Source organism: Vipera ursinii (assembly GCF_947247035.1).
Source record: "Vipera ursinii genome assembly, chromosome: 1".
Classification (NCBI taxonomy): domain Eukaryota; kingdom Metazoa; phylum Chordata; class Lepidosauria; order Squamata; family Viperidae; genus Vipera; species Vipera ursinii.
This window is the reverse complement of record NC_139512.1, coordinates 304,741,433-304,763,702: the sequence shown is the minus strand read 5'-3', so window position 1 is coordinate 304,763,702 and position 22,270 is coordinate 304,741,433. Positions and strand designations below refer to the sequence as shown.

General features: G+C 37.7%; 1 protein-coding gene across 1 annotated transcript in view; it reads left to right on the top strand.

The window, feature by feature from the left end:
* Positions 1–22,270, top strand: part of DNAH14 (dynein axonemal heavy chain 14) — a gene marked incomplete at both ends in the record, with an annotated part of 211,297 nt that overhangs the window by 21,772 nt on the left and 167,255 nt on the right. Inside the window, 7 exons of the mRNA XM_083377402.1 lie at positions 3,433–3,495; positions 6,881–7,019; positions 8,806–8,937; positions 14,031–14,287; positions 14,854–15,016; positions 15,471–15,768; positions 21,546–21,594. Of these exons, the coding sequence (XP_083233528.1) occupies positions 3,433–3,495; positions 6,881–7,019; positions 8,806–8,937; positions 14,031–14,287; positions 14,854–15,016; positions 15,471–15,768; positions 21,546–21,594 (1,101 nt within the window). The remainder of the gene's footprint in view (positions 1–3,432; positions 3,496–6,880; positions 7,020–8,805; positions 8,938–14,030; positions 14,288–14,853; positions 15,017–15,470; positions 15,769–21,545; positions 21,595–22,270) is intronic.

Below are 22,270 nucleotides of genomic sequence, written 5' to 3'. Positions count from 1 at the left end.
TGCTCTCATTGTCAGAAAAATTCTCCTTAGTTCCAACTTGGATCTTTCTTTAACAAGTTTCCATCCATTGCTTCTTGTCCTATCCTCAGATGCTTCAGAGACTAAGTCAACCCTCTCTTCTCTGTGATAGCTCTTCAAGTACTGGAAACCAGCTATGTCACCCTAATCCTTCTGTTCATTGGACTAAATATGTCTAGTTCCCTTAACTTTTCCTTATATGATTTAACCTCCAGACACCTTATCATCGTTGTTGCCCTTCTCTGCGCTCTTTCTAAGGCCTCAGCATTTTTTATATCATGGCAACAAGAATTTGAAACAGTATTCCAAATAGGGCCTCACTAGTGCAGTACAGAGTGGTACTATCATTTCTCATGATCTTGATGCTATGCCTCTGTTGATGTAGCCCAGGACTGGGCTTTTTTGGCAGTTGCATTATACTGCTGGTTCATACTTAAATAATGAGCAACACCAAGCTCCCTGCTGCAGTTACTACTGTTGACCCAGGTACCATTTATTCTATATCTGTGCGTTTGGTTTTTCCTGCCTACAGTAAGTGCAGGACCTTGCTTTTCTTACCACTGAATTGCATCTTGTTGGCTCATGTCTGTCAAGATCCTTCTGAATCATAAATTTATCTTCCAAGGTGTTGACAATTCCTACCAAATTTGATGAATTACCTTTCTCTTCCCTCATCTAAATTATTTATGAAAATGTTGAAGAGCACTAGCCCATGACAGAACCTTGAGGTACCCCACTGCATGCTTCCCTTCTTCTAGATATAGTTTCATCAACAACTAAATACTGAGTGCAGTTGGCCAGCCAACTGTGAATGCAACTGGTGTTGGTATAGTCTATCCCACATTGTTCTATCTTACCAAGAGGTAGGCTTTAGAAGAAGGAGTATACTTTGTCAAATGCCTTATTGAAGTCCAAATAAATTACATCCATAGCATTTCTGTCATCCGCTAATTTAGTCACTTTATCAAAGAAGGCAATAAGATTTGTCTGGCATGATTTCTTTTTTAACAAACAAATGCTGGCTTCTAGTGATTGCTTTTTTTATTTCTAGATGCTTACAAATGTATGTTTGATTCTCTTTTTAAGGGTTTTCCCAAAGTATTGATATCAACCTGATTTGTTTATAGTTTCCTGGATCCACATTTTTCTCCTTTGAAGAGTATAATCACATCATCTCTTTTCCACCACTCTGGCAGTTCCCCCATGCTCCAGAAGCTAGGAAAGGTTTTGTTCAATGGTTCCGAGATCACATCTGCCAGCTTTTTCAGTATGTGGGATATAAACCAACTGCTCCTTGTGAATAGGTGTTTTTAACCAATTTCTTACATATTTTGTTCTGTGTATCTGTTTGATCTCCCACTATGTTGCTTTTGATGGGTTGAGCTTTGTTGTTGTTGTTGTTATTATTATTGGCATTTGTTGCAAGTCTTAGTCTTAGCCTTTCTCACTCCATCCCTGCAGATTCATGTTATGTGCTGGTATTCTGTTTTAATTAAATGTCCCTATTTTCTTTTTTTTATACTTGTCCTTGTCCCTCAGCTTGTCAAAGAGCTATTTGTGCAACCATGCTGGTCTCCTTTATTTTTATTTTTCTGTGGTATTGTTTAGTTTGGGACTTTAATATTTTGTTTTTGTCTGGACATAGAATAGTTACATTTAATTCTCCATGGGAACAATATTCCCATGCCCCATGTCCTACTCCCACCCCCACAAAAATAGGCTGTGCAAAGCTAGGTGCCTCTCTTAGCCAAAGATGATTGGTGTGGCAATGGGAGTATTGATGTTAGATTGCACACATTGTTTGATTAGGATTCTTCCATTTTGGACCAAGTAGCTTTTAGTTATCATCATTTCATGTCCCATACAGTCTATGGCAGAGGTCCCCAACCTTTTGGGCACCACGGACTGGTTGCATGGAGAGAGGTTTTTCCATGGACCAGAGGGGGCGTGGTTTTGTGTGCTGCCTGCATCTCGCAGATGGGGCTTTGCTTGTTTGTGCAGCTCGGTTGCTGGTGTGCTGCAGCCCGGTACTGGTCCACAGACCGGGGTTGGGGACCCCTGGTCTATGGGGCAATGAAATAATGACTTATATGTACAGGTAGTCCTTGAGTTATGAGTGTAATTGAGTCTGCCCATTCCACTAGTAAATCGAAAACCCGTAGAGTAAATCTCGTACCTCAAACAAGATTACTCCATTGCTCATTAAAACGTGCATGGCTCATTAAGCGAACATGAGTTATCTCAGGGTGGGGAAGGCCATGGAGGGCCTAGTGATGGAACAGGTCCCCAAGGCTTCCCTGACCCACTAAGATACCACATGCTTCCCCCTCCCTTCCTGCCACGCCGAACTCACCTGGAAAAGATACATCTTCTCTGCTATGGTTCCTGCTGCTGCTGGGATCTGAGGCTGGGGGATGCTTCTACATGCCTCCCTGTGGCCTGATAGGGTGTGGAAAATGCCTCTGGAGTCCAGATCAGGCCTTGGGGCGCAGAAGCATTCTCTGGCCTCAGATCTGGGTGGCAGCGGCCTGGAAAATGCCTCTAGAGCCTGGATCCAGCCTCTGGAGGCATTTGGAAGCGTCCCCTAGCTTCAGTTCCATTTTCTGTTACAGAGATCAGAGGCCTAAAGTACCATGAGATCACAAGAGATCAATGGTGTGAGATCTTGCCCCACTGATCTTGCGTGATCTTGCGTTACTTTAGGTTTCCATTCTTTGCGAATGCACCAAAGGCCTGGAGCAGCCAAGAAAGTGATCTTAGTAAGGTGAGTCTTGAAGGCCTAGCGCCTAGGGGTGGGGGTAGGTAGGTAGGGAATAACCAGGGTGAATGTTGCAGAGCCACTGCAGTTGCTTGTAAAGGCGAACAACTGCCGTGGTGATGCAATATTCGTAACTTCGGGACTTGCTCATAAGCACTAGGGGGCTCTCATCATGTAACTTTGACAAGCCTTAAGTGAGCACTCGTAACTCGGAGATTACCTGTTATCCTTGACTTAAGTCCAGTTGTTTTACAACCATTTACATTTATGATGGCCTTAGAACAGGTGCTTTACAATCTGTAAAGTACTTCTAGCCATTGTAAATGGCCATGCCTTTCCCCCACCCCAACTGGGTCACTTGATCTTATTTTGGGTGTTTGGCAAATTTTGCAGTTGTCAAATGCCCTGCAATCATGTGATTAACATTTGCCATTTTCTCTGCTGATTTCTTCAGAAAGTCAGTGGGGATGCCATCAGAGAAAGTTGCCATATTCTGTTAAAATAATTATTACATTTTAGTCATATGAAATTATGTTAAATATTTAATATTTGTGGGTAATGGTTATACAAAATAAATTACATATCTCTGGCTCAGTAATCCTTGATTATACAATCAGTTCTGTTTCTTTCTCAGAAGATTTTCCTTTTCTTTTCAGAAAAAAGAAATATTTTATCCTCTGGAAAAATAATGTTAAGTATTCAAAAATAAAGAAAAACCAGTAAGTATTTATACTGAGCGAGTTGATTACCTTTTTTTCAGGTGGGAGACTTGTTTTTAAAAGTAACAAATGTAAAACACCAGCCTGAACAGGAAAAATCAAATGCATAACTACCATATTTGAGGATTTGTCCCTTGATAATAGGGCATGTGTTAAGGATCTAAGAAAGCATGGTCCTATTGATTAGGGATTGTCATCTGGTAAAATCACAAAACAGGGCATTCTTTTTTTTTATCCCATTTATATCCCGCCCTTCTCCGAAGACTCAGGGCGGCTTACAATCTAAGAAGCACAAATCAATGTGCTTAGCAATAGCCTTCATTCTATGTATATGCCTGCTTATTAGGGCTTTCGCCCCCCACCCCAAGCGGCATTTTTACAAAGTGAGCTTATTGCCCCCAACAATCTGGGTCCTCATTTTACCTACCTGGGAAGGATGGAAGGCTGAGTCAACCTTGAGCCTGGTGGGACTCGAACCTGCACTAATTGCAGGCAGCTGGTGTTACTTAAGGAGGCATTAGCCCACTGCTCCACCAAGATTCTTGGTAGTGACTCCTTCTTTATGGAACATTTCCCCCTGAGGTACAATTGATCCCCACCTTATTGCTTTTCTGAAAGACCATAAAACATGGTTTTTGTCAGTGGGCCTGGGGACCCACTGGAGCTGGAGCTGGTCAAGTGGCTGAATAGATTGTGTTGTTGCTACCATGGGAGTTGAGCTGCTGTATGAGAGATAATAGCTGCATTGTACTCTGCTTAGACTACATTGGTATACCATGGTCAGCTCTGGGTTGTACGCTTTAAATGTAGAGAATGTAGAACAAGTTCAGAGAAAATCTATAAGCACGATAAGAGATTTGGAACCTAAGTCCTATGAGGAACATATGACGTTGTTGAGAATGTTTAGTATACAAAAGAAAAGGTAAGGGATAGCAATCAACACTTGTTTAAAGGCTGTCATAAAAAGAGATTGGACCTGTTTAACTCTTGGAACTATGAGCAGGATAAGAACCAATGGTATTTCCTGATAGAAACTCTTAAACAGTAAAACATTCTGCACTGGAGAAATGGATGGCCCTATTAGGGAGACCTGCACATTATATAAAAACTTTCTAACTCATCCATTTTGTGATTCAATTATTTTAGTGGGGTTTCACTGAATGTTGGGAAACATTTAAAATAATTTCTTAGTTTTGTGTAAGATGTTCACTCTTCCTATCTTTCAGGAAAGGCAGGGAGCACAAGACCACCAATAATTCTATTTTATTTCTCTTTTATTCTGGAGGGCAAATGATGAATTTATTTCTTTCAAAACTTTATTACATTTCAAAGAAATATATAAAATATAAAAAAGTAGAGGAAAAGGGGGAAAATATAGAGAAAAGTGACTTTTGACTTTATTTTATACAGATAAAACCTAAAAATCAATGACCCTTTGAATTAGAATAAACCATTACAAACAGTATAACCCAAGATTAAAATTTCATTTCTTTCAATTTCAAGCAAAAAATACAAGAATTGTTTCCAAGTAAAAACAAAGCTAGATAAAATCTTTCCCTAATCAGAATTGTCAATTTCATCATCTCTGCCAACTCCATTAATTTCACCATCCATTCTTCCATTGAAGGTATATGTGAGTCCTTTCATCTCTGTGCATAGAGAAGCCTTGCAGATACCGTATTTTTCTGTGTATAAGACGTTATTTTTTCCTGCAAACACCCTGTTCAAAAACCAGGTGCATTTTATACAAGTGAAGTGTCTTATACATGAAAAAATAATGGTAACCTTCACAGCCCAGGGCTTGCCTGTGTGGGTTCTTTACATGCCCCTGCCATGCTGCCTGGTTCAGGTGTCAAGCCCCTCTGGACATGCCACTAACGGGTGGGGGGAGGGGGCAAGATCGTCTGCTGGCCAAACTTTCGGATTTGCCAGCTCAGCTGTTCGGCGTGGAGAAACAGCGGGGAGTTTAAAACCTGCCTTCGATTCCCTTGCCTTACTGTCATGCCAGTGCTCACGCCGGTTTGTTTACCAGGGTCGGAAGGCTGCTGCTGTGAACTAACTATGCCTGCTCATCGTGACGGATGCTGGTTAGGTGGGTGGGGGTGGGGCCGGCCGGGAGGCATCTATTTAGAGTGCTGGGAGGCGGTTTATTTATTTATTTATTCATTTATTTAATGGGACTTATATGCCGCCCTATCTCCCGAAGGACTCAGGGCGGCTAACAACAATAAAATACAAATAAAATACAAATATTAAGAAGAAATTAAACTCTACCTAGCCCCAACTAAAACCAATGAAATGTTAAAACCATGTTAAAACCCCTTATCATCAGTCCAGGTCGGCCTGTTGGAAAAGAAGTGTCTTAACGTCACGACGGAAGGACCGGAGGTCAGGGGCCATCCGGAGCTCCAAGGGGAGCTGATTCCACAGGGCAGGTGCCCCCACAGAGAAGGCCCTCCCCCTGGGGGTCGCCAGCCGACATTGTCAGGCTGACGGCACCCTGAGGAGGCCCTCTCTGTGTGAGCGCACAGGGCAATGGGAAGTCGTTCCTGGCAGCAGACGGTCCTGCAGGTATCCCGGGCCTAAGCCACTGACTTCGTTTGCTGTAAGCTTGGAACTTGCATGCCAGAGTGTCTTATACAGGGGTGCATGTTATAGACGGAAAAATACGGTAATTGTAACATATAAGAAAAACCTCTGGTTTCAATTGTACATTCAGTTTAAGAATTGTCTGAGTAAAAAAAATACTTATCTGATTGCAAAAAGTCTTAGTTTTCTTACATGGCAACCAGAAGCGATAAAAAGTGACTTCAGATTGTTTACATTTCTAACGTTTATTTGACAAACTCTTATACAAACTTTCTGACAATTTATATGGTGTTAAATGCCAATGATACATCATCTCTCTATTTCAAGTTATTATTCAGTATAAATTTCAGTCCTTTACTCCACATATTCTCCCATTGATCAAGCATTATGTTGCAGCCAAAGTTTCTTGCCAATTTGATCATACAATCTTTAACATTGCATCCTCCATATTCATTTTCAACAATAATTTATGCATCTTAGCAATCATATCTTCATTATTAGTACTTAAATCCAACTTAAAACCAGTTTTCTCATTGGTAACAACAAAATCCTCCTTATCCAGTTTAAATCTTTGTTAACTGACCATAGGTAAAAGACTGAGAAATATGGCCTTCCCTTTCCAATTCTCCTCTGGTTTTAGTTTAGGTTCTCCTAAATCCATATATGTCAACCAAGTTTATGAGATAATGACTTTCAAGGTGAATTGCTGAATTCCAAGGCATATGTCTACTTATATTTATTATTATAAACTGAAAACTTGTAGTAATTTAAAATATTGTTATTATTTTGTTTGCAGAATGATATTGTATAAGCAACTATTTTTTGCTGATGAGATATTGCAAAGTTGCTTACTTTATCTCCAAACCTTGTGTGTAGATGTGAGTAATCCAGAGAAGCCCAGATCATCTGCAAAAACAACTATAAATTTCATAAAGGTAAGAGTAAATATTTTAAGTGTGTAAAAACATAATAGAAATAAGAGCCAGTTTTCTATAGTGGTTAAGACATCAGGCTAGAAACTGGGAAACTGAGTTCTATACAGTATTGTGCCCCTGTTAGGCACAAAAGCCAGCTGGTCACTCTCTCTCAGCCCTAGGAAGGAGCCAATGGCAAGCCAAAATCTTGCCAAAAAAGTTTCAGAAGTCAACATTGATTTGAAGGCACAAATAATTTATTTATTTTATTTATTTTATTTGATTTGATTTGTATACCGCCCTTCTCCCTAAGGACTCAGGGCGGTGAACAGGGACATAAATACCAAAATACCCAAAATAAAGAAATTAAAAACAAATTAAACCCTAGTGCCCAAATGCAGAAAATAAATTACATTAAAACAATAATTAAAACAAAACCCATCAGACCAGGCCGGGTAGTTCAAACAAATAGGTTTTTAGGTCGCGTCGGAAGGAGCGAAGGTCGGGAGCCATCCGGAGCTCAACCGGTAAACGGTTCCACAGGTCAGGCGCACCCACAGAGAACGCCCTCCCCCTGGGGGTCACTAGACGGCATTCTCCGAACGGCGGCACCGTTCTTGATTACAACCATTCATTTAGTGACCGTTTGAAGTTACAATGGCACTGAAAAACGTTCTCACACTTATGACTGTCACAGCATCCCCAGGGTCACAAGTTCAAAATGTGGGCATTTGGCAAACAGCATATATTTACAATAGATGCAACATCCTGGGTCATGTAATTACTATTTGTGACCTTCCCAGCTGGTTTCTAACAAATGAAGTCAATGGGGGAAGCCAGATTTTCTTAACAATATGATTCACTTATTAGCTGCAGTTATTTGCTTAACAACTGTGGCAAAAAAGTTGTAAAACTGGGCATGACTCACTTAACAACTATCTTGTTTGGCATGAGAAATTCTAGTCCCAGTTGTAACTTGAGGATTACTTGAATAGAAAAAATGTATTAAAAGTTCAAAGAAAAATATAACTTGAATGTATTAATGCACTATTCTTTTTTTGTTCTATTTCTAACCACCAACATTATTGTGAACTGTTAGTGTGAGAAGACAGATTTTGTTCCGTTCAGTTATCACCTAATATTTTAGTTTGATTGAAGTTAATGCTTTAATACTGTATAATTACATACAAGTTTATAGCTTGTATGAGAAACTGAAAAAATGTTAAAAGGAAAAAAAAGTCATGTTTCTATGTTTTTACCCCATGGTTATGTTCTACTATGGAAATATTCACAATGGCATTCTTGCTAAATTCCTTATTAGGAAATGACATATACTCAATCAACTATTATCTTTATATTAAAATTAATAGTAGTTTGAAAGTGCAACAAGCCATTCAACCTCCCCTTCCCCTCTCTCTGAACATTCATATACACACATCTGGAGGCACCAAAATTTATATTAATGAGTTCTGCTTCTGAGGTGTCACCAAGTGATTCAGTCTAATGCTAAATAACTTCATTCAGATGGACAACATTTCGAGCTGGGGATTTAGAGCCACATTTTTCTTCTAATTGCTCCCTGATTTTAAAAATTTTGTATCTCATGTTTTGACTGCCCATTAATGCAGGTTAGGAAAATCATTTAGGAACTATTTCAACTGTGATAGTTAATAAGTATATTTGGGTATGTGTGTACCATTCACTGTGCTAACATTTATTCTTCTTCAGATGAATGAGAAGAATACATAAGAATTTGCATCCATTTCAGGGAAATTGTAATTATTTATATGTTTTCTTTTGTTCTTAGATAAATATATCCTATACATACACATTAGATAAATTTTGCGAGGAACAATATCAACAGAGTCAACATGCTTTATCTCAACTCCAAGCTTTTAAAGATAATGTAATCAAAGTAATTCAGACTTGCTTTTTAAAGGTAATTAATGAATTATATATATTAATGAAATATATATATATATATTCCTTGTTAAGATTAAAAATGCGAATCCCAGGCATGTTAAAATTAACAAACTAAACGAATACTGGGATGGAATAAAACGCTGGGGTGGGGAGATCGCATTTATACTCATGGAGCGCGTCACCGATCTGTTTGTTGAGGTCGGCCGTATTTCTTTGAGTTGTCGTGCATCCGTTTTTGGGGGATGTACTTGTCTCTGAGTATCTGTTGTCAAAAGTGAATTGCTGATATTTTTATGTGTTGTAGCCATAGCTCTAGTCATTGCCCGTGTTCTCATACCAGAGGTCCTAAATGGCAATTGCCTCAGTCCCTGTTAGATTAAAGGCGTGGTTATGTGTAGCCATGTGTGCCCACACCTGTGAATGTTGTTCTTGTCTTCTAATAGTGAGCTTGTGTTCATGCACCCTAGTCCTCAGCTTCTCGCTTGCCATATTAGCGAAGCTACAGAAAAGACCAAGCAACTCAGGACTGAGGTCCTGCATCACAAAATGCAGCACCTGCATGCAATAAGCAGCCCTGGTTCTAACAATGGTTTGGTACACAATTTATCACCTAAGACGATTTCTTACAAACAACTCGAATTGTTGCAACGTGATGCAGGTTACAACCTAATGGATGTGCGCACTGTGGACTTTGTGGCAGCCTTTGAATCAGCTATCCAACAAGTGAATATTAATGAAGAGACCAGGGGCTCTATCAGGCACCGCCTCACAAGCCTTCTTATGACTCATAGACGCTGCCAAACATTATCAGTTACTGAAAAAGAAGCCCTAAAGCAATTACAGGATGACACATCCATCGTCATCCTCCCAGCTGACAAAGGCAGAGCAACGGTCATAATGGACCGACCTGATGATATCCACAAAGCCCTCACACTGCTCAATGACACCAGCGCCTACCGGACTGTCAAAAAACACCCTATGACAACCCCCAGGAACCAAATTTCCAAGGTACTGGATAGATTAAAATGGCAAGGGAAAATAGGGGAGGAGGCTTTAAGAACTATGCGCCCCAAAGACGCACCTACTGCCAGATTTTATGGACTCCCCAAGACCCATAAGGAAGGAGCTCCCCTAAGACCCATTGTGTCATTTAGGGGAACTCCAACCTTGGGGCTGGCCAAATGGCTATATGGCAGGTTAAGATATCTAGTAATGAACAATGATACCACTGTGAATTCCTCTAGTGAATTTTTAGAGAAAATTAGATCTGTCAGCATAGAGGTGGGGGAGATCATGATTTCCTATGATGTCACCTCCCTATTTACCTCAATTCCACAAGACCTAGCACTTGCTGTAATTGGGGACCGCTTGCAACAGCAGGGAGTGGGGAAGCATCAAGATTCACTTAGCAACGAAGATTGGCTTCAGCTTACGTCCCTATGCCTGAAAAAGTTTTTTACATTTCAAGGCACCATTTATGAACAGGTGAAGGTTACCTCTATGGGGTCCCCCATCTCTGGTGTCATTGCAGAGGGAGTCCTGCAACAGTTAGAGACCCGGGTGATGTCTACGTATCGCCCCAAATTTTGGGTGAGGTATGTGGACGACACCTTTGTGATCGTCAAAAAGCAGGACAAGGACAGGCTGATGAGGAAGCTCAATTCCATCTATCCTGATATCCGCTTTACTGCAGAAGAAGAAACCAAAGGGGATTTGGCCTTTTTAGATGTGTTGGTTAGATGTCAACCTGATGGCTCATTAAACACATCAGTCTAGCGTAAATCCACCCATACGGACAGGATACTTCATTATGAAAGTAATCACCCCACAACCCATAAGGCCAGCTGTATTAGGACCCTCTTTAGATGTATAGACACGCATTGCAACACAAATAAGGCAAAAAGGGAAGAAAGACGCTGCCTTTATCGTGTCTGCAGAAACAGCGGGTACCCATCTAACTTCATTAGACAACACAGGCCAGGTGAACCTACCCACCATCAATGTGAAAACACATTAACATCACGGATAACACTGCCTTATATCGACAGTGTATCCAAGGCCACAGCCCGCATACTAGCCCCTCAGAAGGTCGGTGTTGCCCACAGACCTGATTGGACTTTAGGAGCTTGTGTCATGCACCCTAAAGATCCACTCCCCAATGAAGAAAAATCCTCGGTCAAGTATAAGATGTCATGTCAGAATTGCAATTGCAATTACATGGGGGAGACAGCAAAACGACTGAGGACTACGGTGCATGAACACAAGATCGCTGCCAGTGACAACACTAAAGGCGGCCACTTGTTTAAGGAAGCTTGGTTTTCAAACCACTCCTCTATCAACCGGCACATAGACCTCCCCCCTGCATACCAGGCACTGAGGAATTGGGAAGAAGAACGACGTGCGCAATATGAAGGCAAACAGCGCAAGCATTCACAGAGTGCCTCATTGTATCAAAATCAAGATTGCACCAACACACAACCACCCTGCAATGTAGAACACAGGGAAGAAGAGCAACAACTATTTAGGACCTCTGGTATGAGAACACAGGCAATGACTAGAGCTATGGCTACAACACACAGAACTATCAGCAATTCACTTTTGACAACAGATACCCAGAGACAACTACACCCCCCAAAAACGGATGCACGACAACTGAAAGAAATACGGCCGACCTCAACAAACAGATCGGTGACGCACTCCATGAGCAGAGTGCAGACACCAACAGTATAAACGCGATCTCCCCACCCCAGCGTTTCCATACTGATGATGTTGGCAGTTAGCCAACGAAAGCTTGATCTTTTAGCAATAAAAACTGTTTTAGTTTTTTCTTATTCCATCCCAGTGTTCGTTTAGTTTGTTTACATATATGTATGTATGTGTGTATGTGTGTGTGTGTGTGTGTGTATATATATATATATATATATATATATATATATATATATATATATATATATATATATAAATTTATATACCGCCCTTTCCCGAAGGACTTTACACATACACATACGTATACATACATACATACATACATACATACATACATACAGCCTGATGATGACGGATGGGATTCCGTCGAAACGTTGCGCCTACACCTTTAGTTCTACGCGGGGAAAAACCCGAATAACCAAAGATCCACATACGAACACCCGCGAAAACCTCAGAAAACATTATATATATATATGTATGTATGTATGTATGTATGTATGTGTATATATGTGTGTGTGTATATATATATATACATACATACACATATACACACACACACATATATATTCTTAATAACTTTAAAAATACGAATCCCTGGCATATATACTTAAAGGCCAGTGTCATCAGAGAAAGCATTGAAGGTTTGAAAAACCATTGGTAAGCCTGTTTGGTTCTGTGCTCTGGTCATTGGCCATGTGATGGACCTTGCTTTAGCCAATCGTGATTGTTCTTACTGTCTCGCATCGCTTTCCTTGCAATCCGGTCTTACTGTCCCTTTTTTTCATCTTTCTCCTCCCTATCTGTTTCTCCTTAGTTCTAGGTTGTTTCTCTCCTTGATTAGTTTCCATCCGCTGCTTCTTGTCCTGTGTTTGGGTGCTTTGGAGAATAGCTTGACTCTCTCTTCTTTGTGGCAGCCCCTGAGATATTGGAACACTGCTATCATGTCCCCCCTCATCCTTCTCTTCATTAAACTAGACATACCCAATTCCAGCAACCGTTCCTTATATGTTTTAGTCTCCAGTCCCCTAATCATCTTTGTTGCTCTTCTCTGTACTCTTTCTATGTAGAGTCTTAACATCTTTTTTACGTCATGGTGACTAAAACTGGATGCAGCATTCCAAGTGTGGCCTTACCAAGGCATTGTAAAGTGGTATTAATACTTCATGTGATAATATTGCTTATTATGATCTTTTAGCAATAAAAGACTGTTTTTATCCATCCTGGTGTTTGAAGATATATTATATATTATATTATATTATATTATATTATATTATATTATATTATATTATATTATATTATATTATATTATATTATATTATATTATATTATATTATATTATATTATATTATATTATATTATATTATATTATATTATATTATATTATATTATATTATTATATTATATTATATTATTATATTATATTATATTATATTATATTATTATATTATTATATTATATTATATTATATTAATTATATTATTATATATTATATTATATTATATTATTATATTATATTATATTATATTATTATATTATTATATTATATTATTATATTTATTATATTATTATATATAATTTTTATCTTGAATATGTTTATTTTAAAATATATTTCCAATATACTTTAAAGTTTTTCTTAAGTTATATTGTTAAGACTTTTAACTTTCAGGAAGTATAATAATTATTTTTTCTGATCTTATGAAGAAAGCAAAGTGGCTGTCTGAGGAAGCTTTGCAAATAGCTGAGGAAAGAAAGGAAGTGAAAGGCAAGGGAAGGCAATTTAATGCAGAATTCCAGAGAACAGCTAGAAGAGATAAGAATGCCTTCTTAAATGAACAGTGCAAAGTAATAGAAGAAAACAATAGAATAGGGAGGACCAGAGATCTTTTCAAGAAAATTGGAGAGATGAAGGGAACGTTTCATGCAAAAATGGGCATGATAAAGGACCAAAATGGCAGGGACCTAACAGAGGCACAAGAGATTAAGAAGAGATGGAAAAACTACACAGAACGATACAAGAACGAGCTTAATGTCATCATGATGGGGTCATCACTGACCCTGAGCCAGACATCCTAGAATGTGAAGTGAAATGGGCCTTAGGAAAGCTGAGCAACAACAAAGCTAGTGGAGGTGACAGTATTCCAGCTGAGCTATTCAAAATCTTAAAAGACGATGCAGTAAAAGTCAATAGTCAAGGCTATGGTTGCAGTTGTTATTCACTACCACCACTATCACCTATTGGCAATTCTGGTAAGAAATACATATGTATGAAATGTCTTCAAATTTTGTTTTCTTTGTTGAAAACAATCCTGGTGATGAAAAGTAAATAATACAAAATGTCTACATGATGAAAAATACTGTATATATTTATTACTTTTGCAAATTTATTATTTCATAATGCTGTAGGTAGCAAAAATGAAGGGAGTAGAAAAACTTTTTCAGCATTCACTGCATGATTTCAAAGAGAAACCAAAATACTTTGAGATAGCTGAATGGCGGCACATTATGGAACGCTTTTCTAAGTTTCTTAAGCTTGTAGATAGAATCTTTCAAGAATTTCTTCGCAGATTGGTAAACAATGCCATAACTACTCTTTTGGAGATATTTAAAGGTTCCAGTAATATGACCATTTCAAAAAAGAATACAAATGAAAGCCTTATAAGGTTAGTTTTACCTATTTCATGATTAAAACACTGGCTCTTACTTAATAATATTGTTTATAAAATTTATCTTAGATTTCTTATTATTATTTAGTGATTGTTAGATTTCCTTTATTTTTAAGCTTAGGCTATTATAAAAATTATGAAATAATTCTTGGAGTAAATCCTTATTATGGAAAACAAGTGAGGGGCCAAAATATTTACATTTTAAATAAAATTGATATACCATATAATTAAGTAAATAAATAATAATTTATTGCTCCTTTTTCTCTCTGAGTTGCATGTGCTAGTGTTATTCCTGTACAAAGGAAATATCTATAACTAAACTATAATATTATCTCTCACATGTGTCCATGGTTCAAGATGGTCACTTCCTCTGCCTTCACTATTTGTAAGCCCTTTCTGACTGGAAGATTTTGGGAGTTGTCTTAAATATCTATTCTACTATCTCCTAGTATTGCCCCAACATCTTGATGTATTAAGTAACCTTGAGGTATTGTCAATTATTAAAACGAATTATGCTATTTAAAATATACATTAGGATTTCTCCTATTTTTTCACATATGCAGAGCATATAAAAATACAATTGAGAAAGCATTTTGCTTATTGACTGAAAATGGATGCCAGTGGGCCTATGAAAATGAGCATTTTGAAGGCACTCAGAAATTATTGCACCGTTCAAAGGAATCAGAAGCACAACGTGAAATTGTTACTGTCAGTGATATAGACAAGGTGAATTCATTTCTAAATGAAGGTAGCTTGCAACACTGATTATCCAATAGTTCACATTCATGTTAATATGTATTATAATGATTAAATTCAATGATTTAAATTTTTAGTTTCAATATATGCTGAAAGCTATTCATTGTTATACTTTCAAAGACAAAGTCTTGCCTTCAAAGACAAAATCATTTCATGGTTCCTTATGAAAAAAACTTATGAAGATTAAATACATTTTCCATATTTCTGAAAAATGTCTTCATCCTTTACAACAGCAGAAAAGGCACATTATCACATTGTAGTCTTCTCTGTTGATTAGCATCAAATCAAAAATAATGGATTTTTTTCAACCTTCTGCTTTTATTTGTTCCTTGTTTTAAATTAAAAATATTTTATTTTCAATGCTCCATTTGCATGATTTTTTAAAAGAAAATTCTATTTTTATTATACTTTCATATAAATTTAGATCCTAGAAGAAGTGAAAAAGCAACTAAAAGGAGAAGAGGAATATTCCCCAATATTTGAAATAAATATTTGTCTGAGAATTCCCTATGAAAAGGAGGATCGTAGAAAATATTACCAAAATCATGATGATCATATAGCATCTTCAGCAGAATCTTTTAAAGAAACATTAGACTTTGATGAGGGTTTGAAAATCTCTGAAGATGGTAGCAAATCTCGTTTGAAGATGGTAGAAGAAAAATCAGAAAATACTACAGGAAATTTGGGTACCTTCAGGAATGAAGAAAAAATAAAGCCATTGAGTAAGATTAATAAGGTTTTTTGAAAATAAGGCTGCATTGTACACTACAAAAGCCCAGAGCCAAAGCTCATAGGTTAATTAGTTGCACCGTTATTCTATCAATTATTTTGGTAGTATCATAATATGTGTTCTTTGGTACTATGTTTTAGCTAGATTTCTTGCCATGTTATTTCTTTTTCCTCTAATTTCTTTTTCCATTCTATTATTAATTCTAAAGAATGAATACTGATCAGAAGATTGAGTTTATATCCAGTACAGTGTTTCAGAAATGTAGATAATTTAACTTGGATTGAATCAGGAGTCTGACTTGAAACCAAGACAAGATTAATGTTTCAAATTGACTAGAAAGAGACAGTCATATATAACTGTAACTGTTTCTGTTTAGCAGAATTTTTAGGCATGGTTAGCATTTCTGAGGAAATAGATTCTCCATTTGAGACAAATATCTGCTTCACTTTAGACCTTTTCAATTGTGATTTTTTTTTGAAAAAGAAATGTATGCAACTTCTAATTTCATTTAGAATTCAGTAGCAACTGTAATTGCAGTTGTTTCTTCTGTAAGTATCAACTACCCAGATTCAAACAGATATGAACAAAGTTTGTGCAACAGGAACATTTACAGATTTAGAGACGTACATAATTTTTCAAATTGTTGGGAAGCAATGTTTACAAAAAAAGTAAACATTTTACAGATGCTATTTAGAGAAACCTCCTTTACATTCTAATTTGTTTCAAATAGGTAAACTGACAGAAAGCATTATGTAAGTAACTATATAGTTTTGGGCAGTGGTGGGATTCAAATATGTGAACAACTGGTTCTCTGTGTGGATGCCGCTTCCAGACGTCCATTCTGGACCTGTGCAACAAAAAATTAGCTACCAGTTCTGCTGAAGTGGACGAACTGGCTGAATCCCACCACTGGTTTGGGGATAGAAATACATGATACTTGCAGGCATAGTTGCTATTTCTGTAAGAAAAATTATTTCATATATCAAGCTAATAGGCAATAGTGGTGGTGTTACAATATAAGGAAATATTTTGATTTTTATGCAGATCCTAAAACAATCCATGATAAACAAATTAATCTTGTAGTTTCATTTATCTTCCCCACCCACTCGGTCTGTTGTTTTACATTCTAAAGTGATGCATAAATCTTTAAAGGCTGAGTCTTGGCTGCCTAAATGTGTTCAGGATTGTTCACAAAATCTCAGCAAAATGCCGAGCAATTAAAGGAACACTGGATTTAAGGTTCAGTAGTCTGACTTGGTATGAAACCCAAACTTATTGTGCAATAGGAAAATTTGAGTAAGTTTAACTACTTAGACACTGTGTCTTCATAATTTTTCATTTGGTAGTCCCATATGGTATACAGTTTTGAGAATTTAGCATCTATTACTCTGAGGAAGATAGGTTAGGAGCTCCTGCCAAGTCCTCTGCATCAGATGAGCCAGGCTACAATCAATTTTCATTATTCATCACCCTCTGTTCAGGACTCAGATCCAGATTCCACTGGTACAGCCTTCAGTCATCAGCCATCAGAAATATGTGAAAATGCTAGATATATCAGGAATTATTCAGAAAGTACTTTATTACAGAAATAAAGTTTTAAAGACCCATAGGGCCTTGCTGTCAAAGTTAATGGATAAACATTAATTAAGTTAAAATCAAAAAAGGTTTTGGAGAATAACTGTTGACTGGAAAATATATTTTTTGCAAGCCTAGGTAACTTGCTACCCATGCAGCAATTTCCAGGGGAAAGAGTAAAATAAATCCAGAAAAACCACTATGCAATCAGACCCTCACTCCTTTTCAATGTCTATTATATGTGTGAGGTAAATATAAAAGGAGAAGAGTTTTGAGCATGTTGCCATGACCACTGTTTTGACTCTTTTGACCTCATTTGCAGGTGTTCTTGTAATTTTGTGCCTTGAATCTTGATTGCCTCATGCAATTCCTCTTATCTGAGGACAGATTCAGTATTCCATCTTTCTCCCATCTCCATCAAAATATTATGTTTTACAAGTGCCAATAGATTAAACTTACTATTTTAAATTTTAAATCTGTTTTTGGATTAGATGCATTATACCCTAAGAAATGAATTTATAAAATAATATAGCACTGATTTCAAAAATAATTGAACTCAATAAATACAAGAGGAAAAGTCCATATTATTATTTTACATTTAAAAATTTATAGAGTTGAACCAAGTGAATTTCATGGGATACGGAATTGCAGACTATAAAAGCAGGCACTAAATAAAAAATAGGCATCTTTTAGGTTTCTCTTTCTTAAATTCCTATATACTTGGAACAAATCTTATGGATCATTTATCCTAATGTAAGCTATAGAATTAAGGGATTCAGAAAATTAGTGATAAAGAAAATGCCACTATTGTCTTCTGCAATACTGTTTCAAAAGACCTTAAATTACAACTCTCTTATTCTCAAAAGCTGTAATTTTATTTTATTTCTGCATGCTAGCATTCCATACATTTTTTTTCTTTTTATGACCCTGTAATTCCTTAATTCGGGCTAGAGTCAGGGCATCTGAATGGACCTGAGCATTTACTGGCTGGATGCCCTTCCTAACACCTGTGTGGAGTTTACAGCAGTTATTTTCTGTTTGCACTATGAGAGAGAAACATCTGCTACCTAGGATGGACTTTCAACCTTCCAAGTGGGAGGTGAGCATCTGTTCTGAACCAGCCCTCTTCTGGCCTTGTAAAGGCAAACCCCTATTTAGAAAGAAGAGACTGGAGAGCGTCCAAGGCTAAAAGGCATCCGCCAAGATTTATTACGCAGTTAACAAAAACACTAGAGCTTGTCTTCTCAAGCGGAAAAGTTGCTTTCAGCAACCAGCCCCTCCCCAAACACTCCTTTTATAGAGAGCTCAGGGCGTGGTCTCCCTGTGCCTCCTCCCGAGGAGTCCCACATTCTTTCTTTGTTTGTTCCTGCTCGACTGCCTCCTGCGTCGGGCGTCCTTGAACAGGGCCAGCTGTGGGTCATCATCTTCCGCACTATCGGGCTCACGCAGCTGAGAAGAGGGCCCCGGCTGGGAACTCTGCCAAGCCTCCAGGCCATCATCAACCGGTTCGTCTCCCACACGGTCCTCCTCCCCCTCATCTGAGTCATCCGACACATCTGAGCCGGCTGCCGAAACCACAGGCTGGCCCTGAGTCACAACAGCATCTTCACCATTAGGCCATTATGCTGCTCACTAGAATTCCTTACATATTTATCATAAATATATTAAACTACAAAAGGGACAGCACACATCTTCATCTTACTTTCTGCTTAGTGTTGAATCATTTAGTAATAATTCCATTCTTACATGTGCTTTACTTTCTGCATTCAGCAACCAACCTTCTTATCAGTGTAAAGCATACCATAATTCAAGCTCATTTATTTTATTATATACTTTTTAGTTCACGAACATACAATAAACACTTGCATTTGTACATTTTTGATGCTTTGCTGAAAAGTAGAAATTTGGTCTGCAACCCCATGCCCATTATAAAATTGCACTGTGTGTTGCTGTGTGTGTATGTATGTGTGAGTGTGTCTGTGTTTGTGTAAAGAGACATGCTTAAACTATATGTTCAAAATGAATAATCCCTTTTTAGCAGATGCTCACCAATCTTTCTTATTCATTCCTGGGTCCCCAAATGATCCTATCATTTTTTCTGCACAGTGTTGTCTCATTCAGGCCCATCCATTCATGTTATCTAGCAGGCTTTTTTGTAAAATCCTTGGAGGGTCGTCCCCCCCTGCAATGTAACCTCTGTACACATACTCATCAATTTCACTCTACATGGTAAGAATCTACTACATCTTTTCACTTTTTCTTAGTTTAATAAGAACAGAATAGAGCATTTTTTTAAAAAAAAAATTCAGGCTTTATTTCTTGCTTTTTACTATTCCATATCTGTCAGCCTTTCATAATAATTCAGACAAACATAAACCATGAATTCTAATACTACCTTAATTGTAAGATTATAGTAATGAAATCTTGCAAGTCTGAAAGCATTTCTCCCTTCTTTTACTTTCCAGAAAACAAGATAGGGTTCTTTCTGAGATGCTTCCCTCATCCCTTTTCCTTCTCTGGGCTGAGATACCTTTCACAGATATATTTTTCCTGTCTTCTCACATGCAAATTACAATATCACAATCAGTCGTATTTTGTGATCATCATATGTAGATACTGACCTTTACTTTCCATCATGGCTTTGCTGAATCAGTACCTTTCCCCACAGACTATTATAAAAATTAAACCATTCTGAATAGGTGCATACTCTATCTATATGGTTTATTTTTTATAATTTTCTGTGGTTTTAACAAAGGAACATAAGCAGTGAAATCTCTTCTGGCAGTCTATCCTTAACAGTGGCCAAATAATTGCAGAAGGAAGCCCACTAGTCTTCCAGCAGATGGCCTTCAAAGGAAGTCACACTTCCATCAAGGCTCATTGCATTTGATCCTAATATTTTTTCTTCTTTGTATGTTACAATAAAAAGGTAATGTCAAAATTAGTTTGGCACACTGCAACATTCCTTTAATCTTCTTCATGTACTTTCTCTGAATGTATAAGGTCTCATCAAAGAGATAAGATTGTACTCTTCCTTCTTACTGAAGCAACAGCTGTGCTCGTGATTTACAGTTGCCTCTTGGTTCCACAATCTTGGTCATGAGGCAGGCCAGCCCCATTACAATTTAGAATGAAGCAGCCACTTTGGGTAGTTAGATTTGAAACTGACTACTGTATCCTTTTGATCATTACTTGGAATTTTTGTCTCATTACAATTTAGAAATAGGTTCTTCAGAGCAAAATTATCACACTGCACACTATCGACTTAGTGTGCATTGCTCTGAGATGTTCTAACTGCAATGCATTGTGAGGTTGATGTGATACATCATATTTATAGATTCACAAGCCAGCAAGCTGATCAGAGAGTGAGTGGTAATTCTCCTTCTGATGCCAAGGAGAGGTCTGGGAAAGAGCATGCAAAGTAGGTAGGAATATAGACATTAAGATTACAGTTAGTACTTGTGCTATATAGAGTTTGTTCCATTCCAATACCAAATTTGAGAAAAAGTATGAAGAATTATTAATATGAGATAGGAAATGTAATTTTCTGTCAGATTTTTTCTTTTTTATCAGTCAAAACTATACAATATTTTTAACAAGTTAATATTAAGATTACCAGATTTGTATGGCTGAAACCAGAGTTTATAAATTCAGCTGAAACTGTATATAAGATAATTGACTATTTTCTCTCACAGAAGAGTAGCAGCTTTAAGAAGAAAAATAATATGAAGTTTAAAATAAAAAAATTGATATCTCTTTCTGTAATATCAAGACAATATTCTTTTTTTATTCTATTTTTATAGGGCCAATTTTAAAACAGGCAAATTCTGAAATCTTATGCTTTGCCAAGAACAGCAGCTTATTAGACTTCTCTTTCATTTGTTGCCACAGGCAGGCAGACTCTTTCTCCATGACAGCTACTTGGCAATGTTCTTTTTTCTTTCCTGAAGAACTGTCCAAACAAGATGCTTCATCTCAATATTACTGAGGTGGAACTGCTAACATTTGAAAAACAAAAAAGGTGCTATGGTGCTATTCCCAGTTTCTGGAAATGTAAAGGGAATTGCAAATTTGATCCCAAGAGAAATTAGCTAGTTTACTTACTATCTTTGTGCTAAACATGAGAAGGACTCAGTTTATTATGTTTGAATTATTAGCTTTTAAGGATTATTTTTGTTTTTCTTACTTTTTAAGGAAAAGAGTTGATTTCTGATTCAAATAACCAACTAATCACATATGAGAGGTAGGCATAATTTAAAACGTATTTTGATTTTAACAATAAAAACAAATATATATTTATTTTAATGGCTTATTGAGTTTTATCTGTGTGGCAAGAGTATTTTAAATGCAAATACTTTATAACAATATGCTTTCACTCATATCATCAGCATGAGAATAGCTTTATGCAGCAGAATATACCATGTTTTCCCCAAAATAAGACCCAACCAGAAAATAAGCCCTAGCAGGATTTTTATAGGTGCACCTAATAAAAGCCCTAGTTAAGAGCCTGCTCACTCCATCCCACCATCTGGTTGCTCACTGCTGCGACAGGACAAGAGAGCATGTGTCGCAACAGTGCACTGCCATGAGTTGAGGCAAGGCAGATAGGGGGGTGGAGCTTCCCCATGCATCCCACACCACTTACCTCAGGGCTCTCTCAGCCAGGCCACCCATGCCCTACCACCTGCCTCACTTTGTGCGGCACAGGCAACAGCAATCCCATTCACCACGAACATGCCCACTTGCCTGGTTGCTCATGGTCACAACGGGGTAGGAGAGCATGTGTTGCACTGATGCCACCACCACAAGGTGAGGCAGGCAGCTGGGTGATTGAACAGGCAGGGCGAGGTCACCAAGTGGAGAGTGGCCTGGCTGCAGGGCCTGAGATAAGCGGGTGTGGGGCACATAGGGCAGTTCTA